Source organism: Lynx canadensis, chromosome A3, assembly GCF_007474595.2.
Source record: "Lynx canadensis isolate LIC74 chromosome A3, mLynCan4.pri.v2, whole genome shotgun sequence".
Taxonomy (NCBI): Eukaryota; Metazoa; Chordata; class Mammalia; order Carnivora; family Felidae; genus Lynx; species Lynx canadensis.
Genome location: NC_044305.1, coordinates 14734992 through 14753978, shown reverse-complemented (window position 1 = coordinate 14753978; position 18987 = coordinate 14734992). Strand labels below are relative to the sequence as shown.

Here is an 18987-nt window from a genome sequence, read left to right as displayed (position 1 = left end):
AGCCCTCTCAGTCCTAGGGATCCTCCTGAGCTCCATAACAGGCCATTCCGCTGGGGCCCACCCTTAAGGCGTCCCGGACACACGCCAGCCTACAGGCCCTCCTAGTGTGACCTCTGACCCCTGGTGTTGGTCTTGGGACCAGCCCCTGGTGCGGGCTGCGGGGCGGCCATGGAGCTGGGCAGCTGCTTCAAAACCTACGAGGACTTCAAGGAGTGCTTCAGCGCCTACAAAAAGGAGAACAGGTGCTCCTTCATTCTCAGGGACTGCGTCTCCGTCCGCTTCCACAACCTCAACCACGGCACGTCAATCCGCGAGGACATCCTGTAAGGGCGGGGCGGGGCGGGGGCGGGGCAGGGGGGTGGGGAGGAGGCCGGACTGTCCCCTGGTGGGAGGCCTGGACGTGGAGGGAGTGCAGTTGGGCCCTGGTGTCTTAGCATTCAACAGGGCGCTGAGCACCTGCCCTGTGCCTGGTGAAAAGAGCCAAAGCTTCACAGGCATCGCTTTTTGACCACCCACTTCCCCTCCACTCATTCACTCCATTACAGCTTTCCCGGAATAACTGTAATTTGTCCCATTTTTTGAGCACCTGCGGTATCCCTAGTTCAAAGTACACTGTTTTCACAAATGGATTAAAAAAACAAAAAAACAAACAAACAAACAAAAAAAACCGCCTTCGCGGTGATTCCCTTCATCAGTGTTCTCTTTACCAGGCAATTAACGCGGTCAGTTGTGGATTAGTTTGTTCATTCATTCATTCGTTTTGTAAATGGTCCCTGAGCTTCTGAGATTCACAGCCGTTTTCCAAACGTTCCCCATGCCCCAGGCATCCTTCTCCGTAGTGTGCGTGCTTTATTTACCCCGCAGGGCTGAATTGAGAATTATAGACAAAAGCTATTTTTTCCCATCTGGCAGCGGAGAAAACAGGCCGAGAGGCTAACAAAAGGGTTGACAACTCAGTTGTCTTCAGGGTTCAGGTGAAACAGCCCCGGGTAAGAAAGTTTAACTTTTAATTTCACCATAAGAGAAAGAATGATGAAATAACCACAGACACCAGGTCTCTGCAGCAGGGACCACAGAAGTGGGACTTGGGCAAAATGGAGAGCAGGCCCTATCTAATCAACTGCCATTAGCTAATGGCCGCCGTGTGAAAATGAAGATCCCCTGTGGCCAGGCTTTGGGGCAAGGGAAGTCAGAAATCCAGGCTTTAGGTCAGTTTCTCCACTTTTTAAAAATTGAAAATCGGGTCCAATTCGAACACAGTCCACGTGGGCCAAGCCAAAGCTGTATGGGCAGAGTGTCTCTATCTAAATTATTCTAGGCAGTTAAGGGAGAGGTGAAGAGCTCATCTTGAGTCTGTTGGACCTTGATTGTTTTCAGCTCAAAATAATCCACACGTCCAAGTAGCAAATTCTGGGGCAGCCTGCCCTAAACCCCATCAAGGAGTTAAAAGAGAGCTCTGGAGTCAGAAAGACAGGCTTTACGCTTGAGTTTGGGCAAGACTTAATTTCTGTGACGGTTTAATCCTCTAAACTGAAGTGGATGTGGTAAAGATTAAATAACCGAACGCGTGTAGGAGCGGAAGCGTAGTGCTCAGTTTCTCAGTGCTCAGTTGCAATCAGTACATGGTAGAAAGCGGTACTTTGACTCAGTACTTTGAGAATCACATGTGCTGCGGGAATTATCACTAGACCACCAAAAGTCCCACTCCACTGGGAGATTCTATGCTTTTATGCCCGGTTTTCCCTCTCATATTTTTATATATGGCTGTTGTGTTTTTGCTTTTGTTATGTCTTTGGGGGGGGGGATTGATAATTCTTCAAACAGTCCAGGAAGTATTCTCATGTCTCTCTCCATTGCTGTTCGGTTTAATAGCTACCTTTTTTGGAACATTTTTGGGGGCCGCATTCCAGAGATTGTGCTAAGAACTTTACAGGCATTGTTTTATTTAATCCTCATTACACCCTGTGAACTAGGCCCTTGTTACCCGATTTTTCATTTTCTATGTATCCATAGTCACAAGGCCGAGTAGGAAAGCAATGTCCTACAAAAGTCTTGCTAATAAGCCAGCCACTTATAAAATTAGTCACTACTTAATAATTTCCTGCTTATCCCTACCAGTCCCATTAATATCTTTGGCAGTCAGTTTCTGGCTAATCAATAAGTGTGGTAAACATCAGGATAATACAATGGAAATGAAACTAGCTGCAAACAAGAATTACACCTCTCCCAAGAGCAAGACTTCGTGAAATCTCTGAAAGTAATGAGAACTCCTTACTTACATCACCCTCAGCCTGACACCAGTGAACAGGAGGAGAAGAAAAATGAGCAAAGATGATGATGTGATAGTAATTTGACAAACGAAGGATTTGCATAGCAAAGAATAAAATTAGGCCTTTGGGAAACCTGATAAAGCCCAGGAATGTTTCAGTAAAACTGACCTTTCCGTGTTGTAAAAGTGAGACAGGAAATGAAATATCTTAGTGTTTGAGGGGAAATGCACCAGGAAAAAAAAAAAAAAAAAAAAAAAAAAAAAACAGTTGACACTGTAAGTCATTCTTGGATTATTTTAAGAATTGGTATGTAGCTGCCATTATAACCTATGTTTTGTTAAATATAATATTAACTTCATAATTTTAGGCTCCTATTTCAAGATAAAGTTCTTCTCAAATCTTTTTCCCCCTCTATTTACTATCGTATGTTGTTTCTGAGGGATAGTTTTGGCTGCAATTAACTGAAAACTCTGACTCAAAATGGCTTATTTGTTAGAAGCCTAGAGGTGGGTCTGTGAAGGTGATTGTTTCCATGGCCCTGGCTTTTTGTTTCGTACTGCTCGGCCACCCTCAGGTCTCAGCTTGGTACAGATGCAGGGGTCACATCCAAATGGAAAAGCCTTCCTCAGTTTCCTGCAGATTTCCTATCCTGTTTCTTTCTCCAGAATTGGGCCAGTATCCATGCCCATTCCCAATGAGATGAGCTCAATTGGCTTAGACTGGCCCTGAAGTACTTAGCTTTGTGGGGGAGTAATGGCAACCCAAATTAAGTTGGCTTTCTGTTGGGAAGGAAGAAGGGGGCTAAGGGCAACCCACAGATCCAGTCACAACCTTTTGAATGAATTCACTTTGTAGTGGTTCTGATTGGTTTTGGATCAGGTACCGACTTTTACAGACCAGTCAGTACTCTTGCTATTTCTAACTTCTTGTTATTTCTAATTTACAGATTAGGAGTTGAAGACTCAGAGGAAGTGAAATGACTTGTCCAAGTTCACACAGCTAATAAGTGGTAGAGCTAGAATTTAAACTCAGATCTTCTGACTCTGAGTCTTGTTCCTAACTCAAGTTCTATTTTCTAAAATGGCTTTACCGCACCTATAAAGATCCTAGTATTGCTCAAGGTGCGATCTACACACAAGGACACAAATCTTATGTAAAATTAAAAGGCTTAGTTAATCTGTACCAATCCCTATAGAGTGAATCACTGTGCAGTCAGTTATAAATATACTGCTTGTACCTCTCTTTAACCATTCACTTAATTTTGACTTTACTGGCTACCTATGTAATTCTCTCTCTGCTCTCTAGACTTAGAGAGTAGAGACTGGCTAACTAGTCTGTGTAGCAATTAGTATAGTGTTCGGTACATAGCAGGACTTGGTAAATGTTTGAAATTAAACAAAGGACTTGTCCATAGTTAGTAAAAGTAGTTGTGCTGGGACTAGAAGCCAAGTTGTTGGACAGAACCCTCTCAGTGGTCTTCCTAGTATACTTTTCATGTTTTATAAGGAGAACCTTCCGTGCCATAGTCAATCATTTCTCATTCGGTACGCGTGCTTAGAGCACCGGGTGCGCTCCACGTGCGGGAGCAGGCACTGGGAGCACACTGGTGGCGCTGTCCAGTAGGGAATACAGACACCTGCAAAGCAGATGGGAAGCAAGGCTGGCTGACTCCCTCCCTCCAGATCCTGGCTGGGCACCCTTAGGTATAAGCAGTCAGGGGGATTCAGAAAGGTGTGAAACCATGTTCCTGTCTTGAAGGGAGTCAATGCTTTAACTTAGACAACTAAGTACAGATGAAAATAACCGCAGTGCTCAACGAATTCTTAACAAAAGATTTGTATATCTCACTGTATGTAAGTGCTATCTCAATAAAAAAGATTGAACGAAGTGGGGGGAAAAATAACAGACTTCAGCCTAGTGCCCATTATGTTTGAAACATACGATGCCAACAAAGACGTTATGTTTACAGATCTTTAAGCAAGTTATTGAACCTGAACAGTGTGTTGAGGGTCGAGTATCCTGAAAAAGGAGAAATATTTTGAAAGTGGACAGGCAGCATAAGGGTTAACTACACAGACTGTAGCCAAGCAGGCTTAGTTCAAATCCCAGATCCCCATCCTTGAGAACATTTTAAAGCCTGTTTCCCCATCTGTAAAATGAGGATAATAGAACCCTTTTCCTAGGATAAAGTGATGCGTGTTAGGGGCTTAATATAGCCTGGCATAGAATACCTTAGTACATGTAGTACTGGTAGGAAAAAATGTAAAACACTTGTTAACATATTGGATATAGACACAGAGAAGGAGGAATTAAGAACAAGGCCAAGGTTTCCTCCCCTGGAGGCATAGTCAGTCATTAATGGAACCAGGAAAGGTTTGAAAAAGCTTTATGGCTAACGTTCTCCAGTATCTATCTTTCTTTTTTTTTTTTTTTTTTTTTTTTTTTGGACAAGCCTAACATGCACTAAGAGCATGCAAAGTCCATCTAATTTGATGAACTAGGGCCATGCTAAGCTATGGAGCCAGCGAAAGGGCAGGGCCCAATCTACAGGCTTGGGGAAGGCTTTCTAGAAGAGATGACCGTTCCACGTAGTCCTGAAGGGTGAGTAAGCTTTGAGGTGAAGGCAGGTGGGAAGGGTGTTCCAGAGAGAGACAAACACGAGCAAAGGCAGAGAAGTGAGACCTAGCATAACGAATGCAGGAAGCTGTAGACACTTTGTCTTTCTAGGGCACAAAAAAATCAGATGGTGAGGGGGTGGAAAAGGAGACTGGAAATGTAGGCAGAAGCCACACTGCGGCCACCGCTGACTGGCCTTGCCATACTATTGGACTGCTCCAGCCCCTTCCCAGCCCTGAGCTGGGGATGGTGTTGTAGCCCCAGCACTGTGCACACAACAGGTGCAGGCATTTTCAGCCCACTCCGCCCTATTATTGCAGGCCTGGCGTATCCTGTTTTTCTAAGCTTACCCCACAGGGTGGGCAGACAGGACCAGCCGGATTAGAGTGTTTGGAAAAGAGTTAGTGAGGTGCCCAGGCTGTGTCATTGCATGCCAGGGGCTGAGAGTTTTTCCCCCTCTCTCCTGGTCTTTGGGCCGGGACACTCCCTGAAGAGGCAGGGTTGTAACCTGTCCCACCCATGATCTATGCGTCATTCATCTAGTACATCTTTGGTAAGCATCTGCTGAAGGAATAACATTGTTAGGTGCTTGGAATACACTGAGAAGTAACTCAGTCCTGCCGCTTCGTGACAGCCCCATCCAATTGTTTTTTGTTTTCTTTTTTTAGTTTGTTTATTTTTGAAAGAGAGAGAGAGTGAGAGAGAGAGAGCGCGCAAGGGGGGAGGGGCAGGGAGAGAGGGAGACAAAGAATCCAAAGCAGGCTCCAGGCTCTGAGCTGTCAGTGCAGAGCCCGACATGGGACTCAAACCCATGAATCTTGAGATCATGACCTGAGCCAAAGTTGGACGCTTAACCGACTGAACCACCCAGGCACCCCCTAGCCCTATCCAATTGTAAAGGTACTTTATAAACACCCAATAGAGTGTCACAAGGCATAGGAACTATAATAACAGTAGCCAGGCTCTGGGCTAAATATTGTGTCTGTGGCTTATTTAACCTTCATAACAATCTTAATAAAAGTCTCATTTTATGTGTGATTTTCTTAATAAAACAGTCTCATTTTAAAGTGATTTGCCCAAGGTCAAGGAGCTTCTGAGTGCTAGAGCCCTGATTACTATCCAGGCAGTCAGCCTCCAGCATCTCCACTATGTAACCACTAGGTATACTGCCCCCCAGAGAAGATTTTGAGCCTTTTATGTTAAGTAAATGCTACGAATTCAGAGAAAGGAGCAGTTACTATGGGTTGAAAACATCCACAAAGGCTTCCTGGAGAAGGTGGGAGCTGATTTGGCCTTGAAGCTTGGGTTGAATGGGGATAGGAAGAGGAAAAGAGCAGAGATTCGATTTATTTACCCTTCTCCTTTGAATCCTCACTCTCAGCCTAGAATGGCAAAGCTGGTAGGGACCTGAAGATCATCTAGCCCAGGGGTTCTCAAACTCTTCTAGGATTTGGACATTTTTCTTTAGATGAAAGATGAATAGAGATCTTTCCTCTGAGAGAGGGCCACTCGTATCTTTGCTGTCTGGAGGAGTAGGAGGCAAAGGTAATAGTTCCCAAAAGGCAGGAGTGAAGGGGATATATATTTTTTAAGTTTATTTATTTTGAGAGAGTGAGCGAGAGGGGTGGGCGAGAGTGAGAGCAGGGGAGGGGCAGAGAGAGAGGGAGAGAGAGAGAGAATCCCAAGCAGGCTCCTCACTGTCAACACAGAGCCCGACGCTGTGCTCAAACTCACGAACCTACAAGATCATGACCTGAGCCAAAATCAAGAGTCAGATGCTTAACTGACTGAGCCACCCAGGGGCCCCAGAGGCAACATTTTAAACAGTGCATAATCAGCTGGCCTGCTGCTGCTGCCTCTTGTCTGTTTTCTCTCCCGTCTGGTCTCACAGTGAATCCCTGGGAGCTTCAGCTGGGCCACAGAGAGTGAATGGAAGGAGTGGGGCTTTAAACTACTATACATGAGAATGGATGCAGTGTTAGTTGGACAGGGTCCTGACAAAAGACACCGAATTGGGATTGGAGTATGAATGTCAGTCTTCCTTCCCTACGTCCTACACTGCCTCGCGGTCTCTGGAAAACCCATCAGTCACTGTAAATCCCTCCAGGGTCTTGTCTTATAAGGGAGAGGGGTGGGCAGTACCTTTCTCACTGTCACATCTACCTTCCCTAGATACATGCAGGTGAAATTTGTCTGTATTCGGACCCAGTCAAACAGGAAGAGAACATCAGAGGCAGACGTGTGCCCAGCATACTTGCTCCTGCGGTACAATGAGAAACTGGATCGACTATTTATTAGTGAACTCAACACCCAGCATGTCCATGTTGATTCCAAAACTGCAGGACCCAGAGGAGACACCACTGGCAAACCTCAAAAGACCATGTACCTGCAGAAACCCCAGCCTGAGCAGCCTGCAACCAAGAAAGACCTTGACCTAGCCAAGAAGCCCCCCGTTGAACCATCATTTTGCTTAGACAAGGTCCAAGCACCCTCCCAGCCAGAGCAGGAGGGCATCACTCCTTCTGACCTGGCCAAGATAGCAAAAGTGATGAAAAACTTTCTTAAGGTGGATGAGGGTTCCATGGCCTCTCTCAGCGTGGGCAACAGCCAAGACCTGGACCGGCTCAGCTTCCAGAGCAGCAAGATGACCGATCTGTTTATCCGCTTCCCAGAGAATCTCCTGCTGCACCGCGTGGAGAACACCCAGGGCCACATCCTCTACGCTTTCTTGGTGGAGAACAAGGAGCGAGAGGGCCGAGTGGTACACTTCGCCGTGCTCAAGGCTGAGACAGCTACCTCCGTGGCCAAGATGCTGAGTATCTTCACAGAGTTCAACACAGACTGGCCCAAGGTCAAGGTGGTCTTTGTGGACCCGTCCTTCCCCCATCGAGCCATCCTGCAGGAGATCTTCCCTGCCGCCCGCATCCTCCTGTCCATCTACCACACCACCCGGCTCTTGGAGAAGAAGTTGCATCGCAGTTCGGCAAATCCATCCTTTAAAAGGCTCATGAAGGAAGCCCTGCGGGAGGCTGTGTTTGTCACTTCTGATGCCAGCCTGCAAAATCTCTGTCAGATGTCCCAAGCCCTACTGGATGAGGAGCTCTTCAGCTTCCTGCAGGCCCACTGGTTCTCCTGTGAGCTGCTGTGGTACATGCACGTGAGGAAAGGCCTGCACGCGTGCAACACGTACATGGACAGCCTAGACGTTGTCACCAGCAAGGTGTCCGGCCTCTTTCGGGAACAGCAGTCTCTGCTGGACTGCATCCTCCGCTTTGTGGATTATATAGACTTCTTTAATACCAAAGGCTTGAAAAACTTGCCCACAGCTCCTCCCAAGTTAAAAAGAGCCCGACCAGCCAGCATGCCACCAAAGTCCAAGAAGGCATTTGGAGTCTGTGGGGGGAGCCTCACCAGGCTCCCTGTGGAAAAGACAAAGCCAGAGCCACAGCGGGCGCCGTTGCGGCAGCAGCCACAGGTGCAGCCCTCCCAGGAGGGCATGCTAGCCACCCTGCACGGGAGTGGCTCTGAACTGGCCTATAAGCTGTGCCACAATGAGTGGGAGGTGGTGCAGAACTCCACCCACCTGGTGGACGTTGCTGGCTCCTCTGTGGACATTCAGCTGCTAGAGGATTCTCACCAGGTGAGCAAGGATGGCTGTAGCTGCAGCTGTTCCTTTCAACAGTGGTACCACCTGCCCTGCCGGCACATTTTGGCCCTGCTGCACACCAGCCAGAAGCCTGTGGGTGAAGCCATGGTGTGCCGCCGGTGGCAGAAGAGGTACCAGCACCTCCTCGGGCCCAATGGGGAGCTCCGGGACCCTGTTGTGGTCCCAAACATAGGCCAGCCTGGGAAGCAAGGACGGAGTGACGTGATTCAGGACCTCAGCAGGGAGCTGGCAAACCTGCTAATGCAGAGTGAGGGGCCAGAGCTAGAGGAGCGCTGTTCCACCCTGCGCAAGATTGTGGACATCTGGGCTGACCCCTGCCAGCCGCCTGAGCCCAGTCAGCAGCCGGAGGACTTCAAGGATGTGGGCCGCCTCCCTTTCCTCTGGGGAAAGCAAGAGGAAGGGGAGGGACTCCCTCTTGCTGGAGCCACGATTCATGATTAAGGCACTTGCACTGGCGCATTGGACCACAGGCCCCTCTCCTTGGAAGTCTGAGAACTCAAAGTGGGCAGGCCATGCCAGGGGTCAGCATTTTAACCAATGTCTTCCTAGGTAGGGCTAGGAAGATTGTTACAACAGGGAGAAGAGGAACCCCACTATGTGACAGTCCTCTGAATCCACCCCATTTCTGCCCTACCTTTGTCATTCCTCGGGAACCTCGTTCATTGTCAAGGCCAAAGTTATCTCCATGCTGAAAGGTCACCCACCCCTCTTTCTGCCCTGACTCCTGAGATGAGATCTTACTCCTGTCAGAGGGATGAATTCCTGCCCCGGGATAGGGTGAGACGAAATATACCTGGTAAAAGGACCTGTTTCCAGGGACAAAGGGATGGAGGGTGATCCTTAGCTGTTGCTGCTCTTTACAAAGAATCTGTTATTTGTACTTATTTTTATTCATATTAAATAAAGTTTTGGTTGTTTTTTTTTTTTTTTAATAAAATCAAATAAGCAGGGAAAATGTGTGCTGCTTGAACAGGGAAGGAACCTAATGGGGGTTGTGGAGCCAAACAGAATCTGATGCCTTAAATTCAAAGACTTAGGAGTCCACCACTGACTTCATCCTCTTGCTACCAACCAAGCCATCAACACTGATTTCAGGCTGCCTAGAATTCTAGCAGGAGGAGGCCAAATAGACGAGGGGGGTGGGGGCTGAACTTGCTGGCAGACTGTGGGCAAGTTTCTAATTTCTTTGACCCCAGGTTTCTCACCTGTAAAAATAAATGTTGCCCTGTTCGAATCCCAATTTACCCTCTAGATGTATACAAACAGAACATTTCCTTCCATTTTTTTTTTTTTTTAAGTGTAGTTACTTATTTTGAGAGAGAGCAGGGGATGGGCAGAGAGAGGGGGGAGAGAGAGAATCCTAAGCAGTCTTCCCGCTGTCAGCGCAGAGTCCCAGGCAGGGCTTGATTTTACAAACCGTGAGATTATGACCGCAGCCGAAATCAAAAGTCAGAGGCTTGGGGCGCCTGGGTGGCGCAGTCGGTTAAGCGTCTGACTTCAGCCAGGTCACGATCTCGCGGTCCGTGAGTTCGAGCCCCGCATCGGGCTCTGGGCTGATGGCTCAGAGCCTGGAGCCTGCTTCCGATTCTGTGTCTCCCTCTCTCTCTGCCCCTCCCCCGTTCATGCTCTGTCTCTCTCTGTCCCAAAAATAAATAAACGTTGAAAAAAAAAAATTTTTTTTTTTTTAAATTAAAAAAAAAGTCAGAGGCTTAACTGACTGAGCCACCCGGACGCCCCCGTTTCAGTTTTAAGCACCAGCATGGACTTTTGTTGTTGTTGCTGGTTGGTAATCTTAACCACCTAAAGCTGGGGAGCTACCCAGCTGTCCAAGATACCACCTTCAGGGGAACCGAGGTCAAAGTTAGCAGTCGGTCTTGCCTCTTGCTTGCACCGGGATCTTAAGTCACAGCGCCTTTCTGGATCTCTTTCTTCTGTAAACCACTGGAAGGGGTGGGGCTGCGCAACACCAAGGTTCAGCTCTCTCAAGGAGATCTGGATTTCCTCTACTCTAAGGGTTGGGCCCCTGACCCCTGGTGGAGAGGGCAGAATTTGAGACCTGGGCCTCCATCTCCCCGTTAGGCAGAAGATACAGTACAACTGCATAGGCACCTTTTCCTATCCCCCGGGGCTTTGGAATTTGGCCAGAAAAGAAAAAAAAAAATCCATAAAGCACTGCAATTTATTTTCCTTTTCATTTTCGGCCTCTGAGGAGTTTCCATAGTAACAGGCTCTTCCAGAGTCTTCTCCCCAGACGCGGGGCTCCGGAGTTCCAGCCTCAGAGCTTAGGCTTGCCAGGATGCTAGTATCTTCGGGCTTTCATTGGTCACCGCCAGCCGAGCCCCTCGTAACCCTAGGAACAGCACCCGCCCACAAATCGCCAGGCTACGATTGGTCTATGCCCCAAAGATCGACCGCGAACTCTTCAGGCCATTGGTCTGAGTCACGGCGAAGCTGGCGCCGCGGTTGGTGAGCCTAGAGGTCAGTCAGAGTCAGGCAGGGTCAAATAGGGAGACATGGCGACGGAGCCAGGCAGTGGGTGAGTGATTTCTGAAGGCGTGGAGGTGTGAGGCAGTTGATGACCGCGGTCAGCCGTGACACAGCCCCCAAAGGGGTGGGAGGTTGACTTCTCTTCCGGCTCCGGCCGGACTCCGAATGGGAACGTCTGACATCTACATCCTCCCACCCGGGTTAGAGGTGAGAGGTCAGAGGCTGCGGCCCCTCTCTGGTGTTTGGACCTCAGGTACTGTGTGGAAAGCAGTCAGGATCCGAAGTCAAAGACTCAGCTTCCGGCTACCTACAGAGTAATGGTGGGCAAGTCACTTAACCTCTTTGAACCTCAGTTTCTTATCTGTAGAATGGGGACAGTAACCCGATTTGGGGCCAAATAGAGGAAACATTTGAACAGAGTATTGCAGTTAATAGAGGGATTAATGGAGAGGCAGGAGAAGTCAAGCACATTTGATAGCCCCTGTTCGTGGTTCAAGGGGTTGAGGCTCAGAGGGAGTGTCACTGACTTGCCCAGAATCATACAATTTTGGGGGCAATCAGTTCGCTTGTATATACCAGGACCAAATGGAAGAATGGATGCCAGCAGTAATTTGCAAATATAAAGCACTAAACAGATATTTAAAATGCTATTTAAGAAAAAAAAAAAAAAAGGCCACATGCACCTCCAGCCTTCACGCCCATTTCAATCTCTTGGAACTGAATTTTCCTATGGCCACCTTACCAATTGGTCTCAGCTCCAATGTCATCCTCTCTCCCCACCCAGAGAGAGCTTCCCTGGCCACCTTAGCTAAAGTATCCCTTCCTCCCCCACCTTACTCTCTACCTCTTACCCAGTTTTGTGGTCTTTGTAACCTTCCTTATTTGTTATATCTTTATCTGTTTACACGTTTATTGTATATCTCCCCCAGAACAGTAAGCAATACTGTCACAGTAATAAGCAATACTTACATAGTAAGCAATATTGTCTGGATACACAATTGAAGAGCTGAGCCCCTACTATTGCCTTAAACTTGTGTTCCTCTCCCTAGGCCCATCTTCGGAACAAGATCTGGGAACTACAGTCCAGCCTCAGGCTTCAACTTAGTTGGAGCTTGAGATCCTGAGAGTCTCCTGGACGGCAGCCTTGCAGAGAAAGTACTTTGACCTTGGCATCCAGACATCTCCCGTCTCCCCATGGCCCTGACAATGCTGAATGAGCTCCTGATTGAGGACCCAAACCCACCTATGCTGCTGTATCAGATTAGCAAGACTGCTGAGTTAGATACCCTCAACTACCAGAGCTGCTTTATGCAAGGTGTCTTTGCCCATTTCCCTGAGATCTTATTTATCCACCGGACCTATAACCCAGTGGGCAAGGTGCTGTATACCTTCCTGGTAGATGGACCTCGGGTGCAGCTGGAGGGTCATCTTGCCCGGGCGGTCTACTTCGCCATTCCCGCCAAGGAGGATGCTGAAGGCCTGGCCCAGATGTTCCAGGTGTTTAAGAAGTTTAACCCAGCATGGGAGAGAGTCTGTACCATCCTGGTGGATCCCCACTTCCTCCCCCTGCCCACCCTCACTATGGAGTTCCCCGCAGCCGAGGTCCTGCTCTCAGCCTTCCACATCTGTAAGTTCCTCCAGGGCAAGTTCTATCAGCTGTCCCTTGAACAGCCTGTGGAGAGGGTGCTCCTCACTTCCCTGCAGAGCACGATGTGCTCGGCCACAGCTGGCAACCTGAGGAAGTTGTATATGCTCCTGAGCAGCTGCATCCCTCCGGCCCAGCTGCCCGAGCTCCACTCACACTGGCTGCTCAATGACCGCATCTGGCTGGCCCACCGCTGGAGAAGCCGGGCCGAGAGCAGCCGCTACTTCCAGGGCCTGGAGGTCACCACCCGCGTCCTCAGCCAGTTCTTTGGCACCACCCCGTGTGTGGAACAAGGCGTGACCTTGCTGCTCCGATACATGCAGCAGAACTCTGGAGACAAGGCAAGCTCCAGCCTGGGCCTGAGTCCCCAGAACAATCACGCCCCCTTAGACGTCAGCCCCGAAAGCCCCAGAGTGGAGCAGTTAGTAGAAGCCCGCATCCAGCACTCCCTCAATGCCATCTGCACGGGGCCAGCGGCCCAGCTCTGCCTGGGTGAGCTTGCTGTGGTCCAGAAATCGGTGCACCTCATTGGCTCCGGCTCAGAAAAGGTGAACATACAGATCCTGGAGGACACCCATAGGGTGCAGCCTCAGCCCCCTGCCAGCTGCAGCTGCTACTTTAACCAGGCCTTCCACCTGCCCTGCCGCCACATCCTAGCCCTGCTCAGTGCCCGCCACCAGGTGCTCCAGCCCGACATGCTGCCAGCCCAGTGGACAGCAGGCTGTGCTGCCAGTCTAGACAACATCCTGGGCAGCAAGTGGAGTGAGACACTGGACAAGCACTTGGCCGTGGCGCTCCTCACTGAGGAGGTGAGTCAGCTCTTGCAGCACTGCAGCCAGGAGGAGTTTGAACGGAGGTACAGCACCTTGCGGGAACTGGCCGACAGCTGGATCGGCCCTTATGAGCAGGTCCAGCTCTGATTACCCTGTGCCCAGAGATGCTCACACACACATACACACTCACATCCACCCCGACACACACACACCAACATGCACTCACACTGTTGCACTTCCATGGGCCCTCCCTCCAGGAAAGGACAAGGCTCTTCTATTCTACTGCAGACTGCTACCTAAAATGTGTCTAGTTCCCTAAGACAGGAGTCAGCAAACTTTTTCTGTAAAGGGCCTAGCAGTAAATACTCTAGACTTTGCTGGGCACAGTCTCTGTTGTATATTCTTGGCTTGGTTTTGCGTTGACAGCCTTTTCAGAAGGTTAAAAACCATTCTTAGCTCAAGGGCCTTGCAAAGACAGGTGACCCCCTGCTCTAGGATAAGACACTGAGTGGAGATCAAGGGCAGGGGCCTGGTAACAGCTTCCCCAGTCATTAGATGATTCACCTGACCCACAGAGAAGGTGGATCCCAGCCTTTGTCCCCTATCCCCCACCCAGAGGTCATTAAAGTCAAATGTTGCCTATTCCAGCACTTGTCTAGTTTTTTGTCTTCTAGAAGGCAGCAGAGCAAATATCGCAGAAAGATTTTGGAGTCTGACACTACACGCAAATCCTGGTTCCTTGCCTGATTTCTGAGGCCTAGTTGTGCCTGTTACTAGCTCTGAGACTTCAGGCAAGCCACCCTTAAAAAGGTTCAATCTGTTCATCTGTAAAAATGGAGATCGCACAGCATTGGCAAGACTAAAGGAGAGCCTGCATGTAATGGGCCCAGTGCCCAGTGGGTGCTCAAATAACTGTTCATTTTCCTTCCTTGCCTCTGCTCCCATCACCTGCCCTCAGCTGGCCGGGAAATGTAAGGCAAGAGGAAAATTCACATTGCCTAGGACGTTGTCCAAGAAATCTTGATCGGATCCCAAAACAATACAAAAGCGACCTCCACTCCAAGCCGGGCCCCCTACCCCAGGTAATTTTCATCATAACTACTCTGATAAGATCTATTTCCTGACTTAGTGCTATCTGGAGAAACTTCCTGGGGTCTGGACCCTGATGAAAGACTTGCGTTCGTCAGAGCAGCTCCAACGACTGCCCTGTCCCCATCCTTGCCACAGGCACCCCCAATCCTGTCTGCCCAAAAACCATACGGAGAAGCCACCCTGTGTGTCTGGTGCTATTTCATCCAGCTACAAGCAGGAGCCAGGAGGCTGGCCTCTCCTGGATCTCGTTAGGGGCATTTGCCCAGAGGCTGCGTGGGCGCGTGCCTGCTCCCACCGCGCCCCCTCCACAGCCCCCTCTGGCTCCGGATGGGCCATCATGAAAGCTTGAGCTGCCCGGATCAGGTCCTCTTCCCGCAGGCCGGGGACAGGCACGGTGGGGATGCCAGCGATCATCATGGCCAGGGTAAGGATGCAGATGTCAGGCTGGGAGCCGGCCTCCTTCCCCCCTGCCTCAGAGGGCATGGGTAAAATCCCTGGTGACAGCCCACACAGCAGCAGGGGCCCAGGCCTGCTGGGGCCACCCAGGTGGGGAGCTCTGTTTCTGGAGCAGCCGTCCTCCCAGCCCAAGCTCTCCGGCTGCCTCGCGTGGGGGGACTTGTGGTGGTATCGGCTGTACTCCTTCCGCCGCAGGGTCTCCCAGCTAGCCCCCCCAGGGCAGCCCCTGGCTTCTGGCACTGCCAGGGCCGGGCCCCGGGCCTGGGCAGCAGGCGCCACCTGCTCAGGTTTCTGGCTCAGTGGGCCTAGTCCACCAGGGGCCACCACTACTGGCTCTACAGCACTATAGAGGCCAAGGGATGAGCCCGGAGAAGCAGCCCCACCTGTAGAGACAGGAAGGAGATGGAATGTTATTCTTGGTCTCTTTGAGGAGGCCCTGAGGGGCAGGGCATAGGAGCAGAGCACTGGAAACAGGAGCCCCAGCAGGGCTGTCTAGTGGTCAGGAACTAGGTGTTTTACTCATACCCACATCCCCAGGCCCCAACATCGAATAAGTAACGGAGAAGTGTTTGTTGAATGAATGAGTGAGCAGGCAGGTAGCTACCGGCAAGGACTTTTGGAATGGCGTTCTTCAGAGAATTGACTCCAGGGCCAGCCCCCAAATCCCCCGCAGAACCTCCACCTCCCAGGAGGCAGGAAACAAGTTCTCAGGGGAAGTTGTGGTGCCCCCTCCAGTTCCAGAAGACCCTCTCTCACCTTGGCTGGAAGGCAGAAGACCTTGATGAGCTTGTGGAGACATGAAATAGGACATGTCTGCCCCAAAGCCCCCGTTTGTGAGGGAACAGTCACCTGCCTCCTCTCCTACCCTTTCCACCATTCTAGAACGTCACTTCATAGTCCCTCCCTTGTACACCTGGAACCCACCTCACAGCACTGACCTGTTCATTCTAAAACCCGCATATGACAATGGGATGGGGTTAAAAGGGGCCGGACATTCTAGGTTCTTACCTCTACCTTGGGCGAGTCACTTTGACAGTTTTGTTCCTGGACAGTCTTCTCTAAAGTGGGAGTAATGGCCTCCCACCACCTCACCAGCGTTGTGAGGATTAAATGCGATTATTTGTATGGAAGCAAATGATCAGAGATAGAAATAAAGGAGGCGAGTGCTTTGTGCTCTGCAGTATGAGAGAGGGAGTTTGCTGTGTGCCTCTGGAATACGTTCCCATCTCTAGGCTTCAGTTTCCCGACTGCAAAATGAAATCGTTGGTCTGGGACACTGGGTCGCACACTGGGGTGCACATTAAGTTCTCTTAGGAGCTTTTAGAAATACTGAGGTCTAGTCTCATCCCAGACCAATTAAATCAGAATCCCAGGGTCAGACCCAGTTGTCAGTATTTTTCAAAGGTCTTTAAGTGGTTATAATATATGCCAAAGTCAAGACCTCTATTCTAAAGGAGCGCTTCTCAATCCTGACTCTATGTTAGAACCTCCAGGCTGTTTTTACAAAGCAACGATGTCTAGGCCTAATCCTTTGACAAATGGAATGAGAATCTCTGGAGATGGGGTTTGGGCATCAGCTTTCTAGGTATCCCAGATAACCCTAATGAGTAGACAGGCTGGGTACCACTGGTCTAGGTAATGTCTAAAATGTTCTCTCTTGGGGTGCCTGGGTGGCTCAGTCTGTTAAGCTCCCGACTCTTGGTTTCAGCTCAGGTCATGATCTCATGGTTCGTGAGTTCAAGCCCAGCATCGGGCTCCGTGCTGACAGTGTGGAGCCTGCTCGGGATTCTCTCCCTCTCTCTCTGCCCCTTCCCCACTCATTCTCTCTCTCTGTCTCTCTCAAAAATAAATAAACTTAAAAAAATAAAATGCTGTCTCTTGCTCTGATCTGCTGACCCACAACAATTCTAAAAAGTGCCCCTCACAGGCTTCCAGGGCAAGGAGACCCTCCAGTGATCAGTGTCAGCATCGCTGTGTTTATTTCCAGGCCTGGCCGGCACCAGTATGGCCAGCTTCGGACCAGCCACAGCTCCAGGGCCAGGACGCGCTCCTGTGGTCCTGTTCCAGGGTGGCCGCAAGCCCTTACTCATACTTGCAGAAATCCTTAAGTCCTTTCGGCAGGTGGAGCCCATCGATGGCCAACCGGTGCACCACACTCCTCTGGATGACTAGGCGGCACAGAGTCTGCAGGGACGGCACTGTGGAAAGAAGGCTGTCAAAGGCAAACTGAACTTGAGGCTGAGACCCAAAAGATCTAGGTCTCGGTTCTCCCTTTGTCATTAACTTGGGCAAGTTCCTTCTGCTCTCCAGGCCCAGCCTGAGTCATGGGGCTGTTCATGTGGTCAAGATAAGCACCTCTTTTCCAAACTTTGACATTGCTGCAGCCCTATTTCTATTTTAACCCCTCCTTAGCAGCTTCCGGGGATATAGGTAGTGCTTGATTCACCTATGCTCACCCAGCTTCCGGCACAGGCCTGACAGAGTGGGTTCTAGTTCAGTGAATCCATAAAATGATCACAGGAATAAATAAAGAGCTTAGCAGAGCTATAAAGAACCAGACCTCAGGAATAAGACGCTCTCAATCCGGGGCCTACAGTGCCTTTGAACTGGTGTGCCTAAATCTAGGAGCATTTGTCGAATAAAAGGGCACACGATTTTCAAAGCAGCCTGGATGTAAAATCAGTCTAGAATCCCTGCCCTAGGGATTCTAGGTTAATACAGAAAATACTGGCAAAGCCAGCATCCTAATCCATCACAGCTGAGATGGCTAAACTGAGACCCAGAGCCAGAGAGCCACTTGTCCAAGATCACAAGCAGAGGCATAATTGGAAATTCGATTCCCCAACTTCTAAACAAATGCTGGACAGACCAAGGCCTTGCTAGCTGGCTTGGGAGGCCTCGCAAGTTCCTGTCCCACACTGGGCCAGGAGGGGTCGCTGCCCAGGGGGTGGAATACCTACAGCCATACTCGAGCTGGACAAGGCGCACACTCTTGGTGGAGGCAAAGACGTCCACCACTGCGTAGAGGGGCTGGGCGGCTGGCAGCCCCCGGGCGCTGGGACCCATGTCCTCGCCGTTGATGACGATGTGCATGTCCGCCGTGCCGTCAGGGCGCGGGCAGAAAAGAACGCCCAGGCGGCTGCGGCGCGCGGTCGGAGGCAGCACGTTCAGCTCATACAGCTGATCCAGGAGGTGGCTGTAGAGCCCGGGCCGGCTGCGGCCCACCAGGCGGTCTCGGGGAATGCGAAACTGCTCAATGCACAGATAGGGTTCCACCAGGAGGGCTGGGGGGCGGCTGGGGACCGCTGCCTCTGCCTCCGGGCCGTCCTCCCGGGGCACGCGGTTGTGATGGCGCGTGATGGCAAAGACCCAGGTGTGGCCGAGGCTGACCAGGTCGGGCAGCGAAAACTCGGGCACCGCGGCCAGAGTGGCAGGGTCTAGCGCAGTCAGGCCGAGGCGCAGGTGCCCGCACCAGCCCAGCTCTTTCTCCTCGATCTCGACCAAGAATACCTGGCCCGGGGCCAGCGGCTCGCGACTGAAGCACAGGCCGTGAGCGAAACTCTCCACGCGTGTGGCCCGCGTCCCGGAGGGGTCCACGCGGATGTTGGCACCATGCACCCTGTGGAAGCGGGTGGGAGGGGGCTCGGGGCGCGCGGCTCTCCAAGGCGCACCCAAGTCCACGGGCTCGGAGACAGCAGCCATCTCCCAGCCGTGAGATAGGCCAGCGGGCGCCGGGGGCTATTTTGGGCGGCGTGCTCTGAGGGTGACCGCGGGGGCACCATGTAAGGTATCCCTCCCACTCCACCCCCCCACCCCCTTCCCCGAGGCTCTGCCCGGGGGTCCTAGCGCCGCTCGCTCAGCCATCCTGCCTGGACCGGGGCCCCCGGGAGGCCGGGGGATCCTGGCCGCCCACATCTGGGTCATCCGATGGCTGGCGCCCGCGAGATAACCTGAGAAGCCCGCGGACTCTGACCCAGCGCC

At 50.9% G+C, this 18987-nt stretch overlaps 4 protein-coding genes across 5 annotated transcripts; 2 read left to right on the top strand and 2 right to left on the bottom strand.

The window, feature by feature from the left end:
• The first annotated feature begins 147 nt into the window (after window positions 1-147).
• ZSWIM3 (zinc finger SWIM-type containing 3) lies at window positions 148-9501 on the top strand. Its single transcript, XM_030309493.1, has 2 exons — window positions 148-323; window positions 7059-9501. Exons 1-2 carry the CDS (start codon window positions 169-171, stop codon window positions 8992-8994), a joined length of 2091 nt encoding a protein of 696 aa, XP_030165353.1. The 5' UTR covers window positions 148-168; the 3' UTR covers window positions 8995-9501.
• A 1569-nt stretch (window positions 9502-11070) lies between these two features.
• Window positions 11071-14105, top strand: ZSWIM1 (zinc finger SWIM-type containing 1). Of its 2 annotated transcripts, none has more exons than XM_030309495.1 (2): window positions 11071-11293; window positions 12090-14105. In XM_030309495.1, exon 2 carries the CDS (start codon window positions 12235-12237, stop codon window positions 13603-13605), a length of 1371 nt encoding a protein of 456 aa, XP_030165355.1. In that variant the 5' UTR covers window positions 11071-11293; window positions 12090-12234; the 3' UTR covers window positions 13606-14105. The 2 variants fall into 2 exon arrangements, with proteins under 2 accessions (XP_030165355.1, XP_030165354.1); XM_030309494.1 differs by having other exon boundaries at window positions 11071-11360.
• A 538-nt stretch (window positions 14106-14643) lies between these two features.
• Window positions 14644-16724, bottom strand: SPATA25 (spermatogenesis associated 25). Its single transcript, XM_030309500.1, has 2 exons — window positions 15763-16724; window positions 14644-15389 (listed from the first exon to the last, which is right to left on the bottom strand). Exons 1-2 carry the CDS (start codon window positions 15881-15883, stop codon window positions 14758-14760), a joined length of 753 nt encoding a protein of 250 aa, XP_030165360.1. The 5' UTR covers window positions 15884-16724; the 3' UTR covers window positions 14644-14757.
• Window positions 16725-16962: 238 nt separating this feature from the next.
• On the bottom strand, window positions 16963-18983 carry NEURL2 (neuralized E3 ubiquitin protein ligase 2). Its single transcript, XM_030309492.1, has 2 exons — window positions 17967-18983; window positions 16963-17204 (listed from the first exon to the last, which is right to left on the bottom strand). Exons 1-2 carry the CDS (start codon window positions 18706-18708, stop codon window positions 17089-17091), a joined length of 858 nt encoding a protein of 285 aa, XP_030165352.1. The 5' UTR covers window positions 18709-18983; the 3' UTR covers window positions 16963-17088.
• Window positions 18984-18987: the final 4 nt, after the last annotated feature.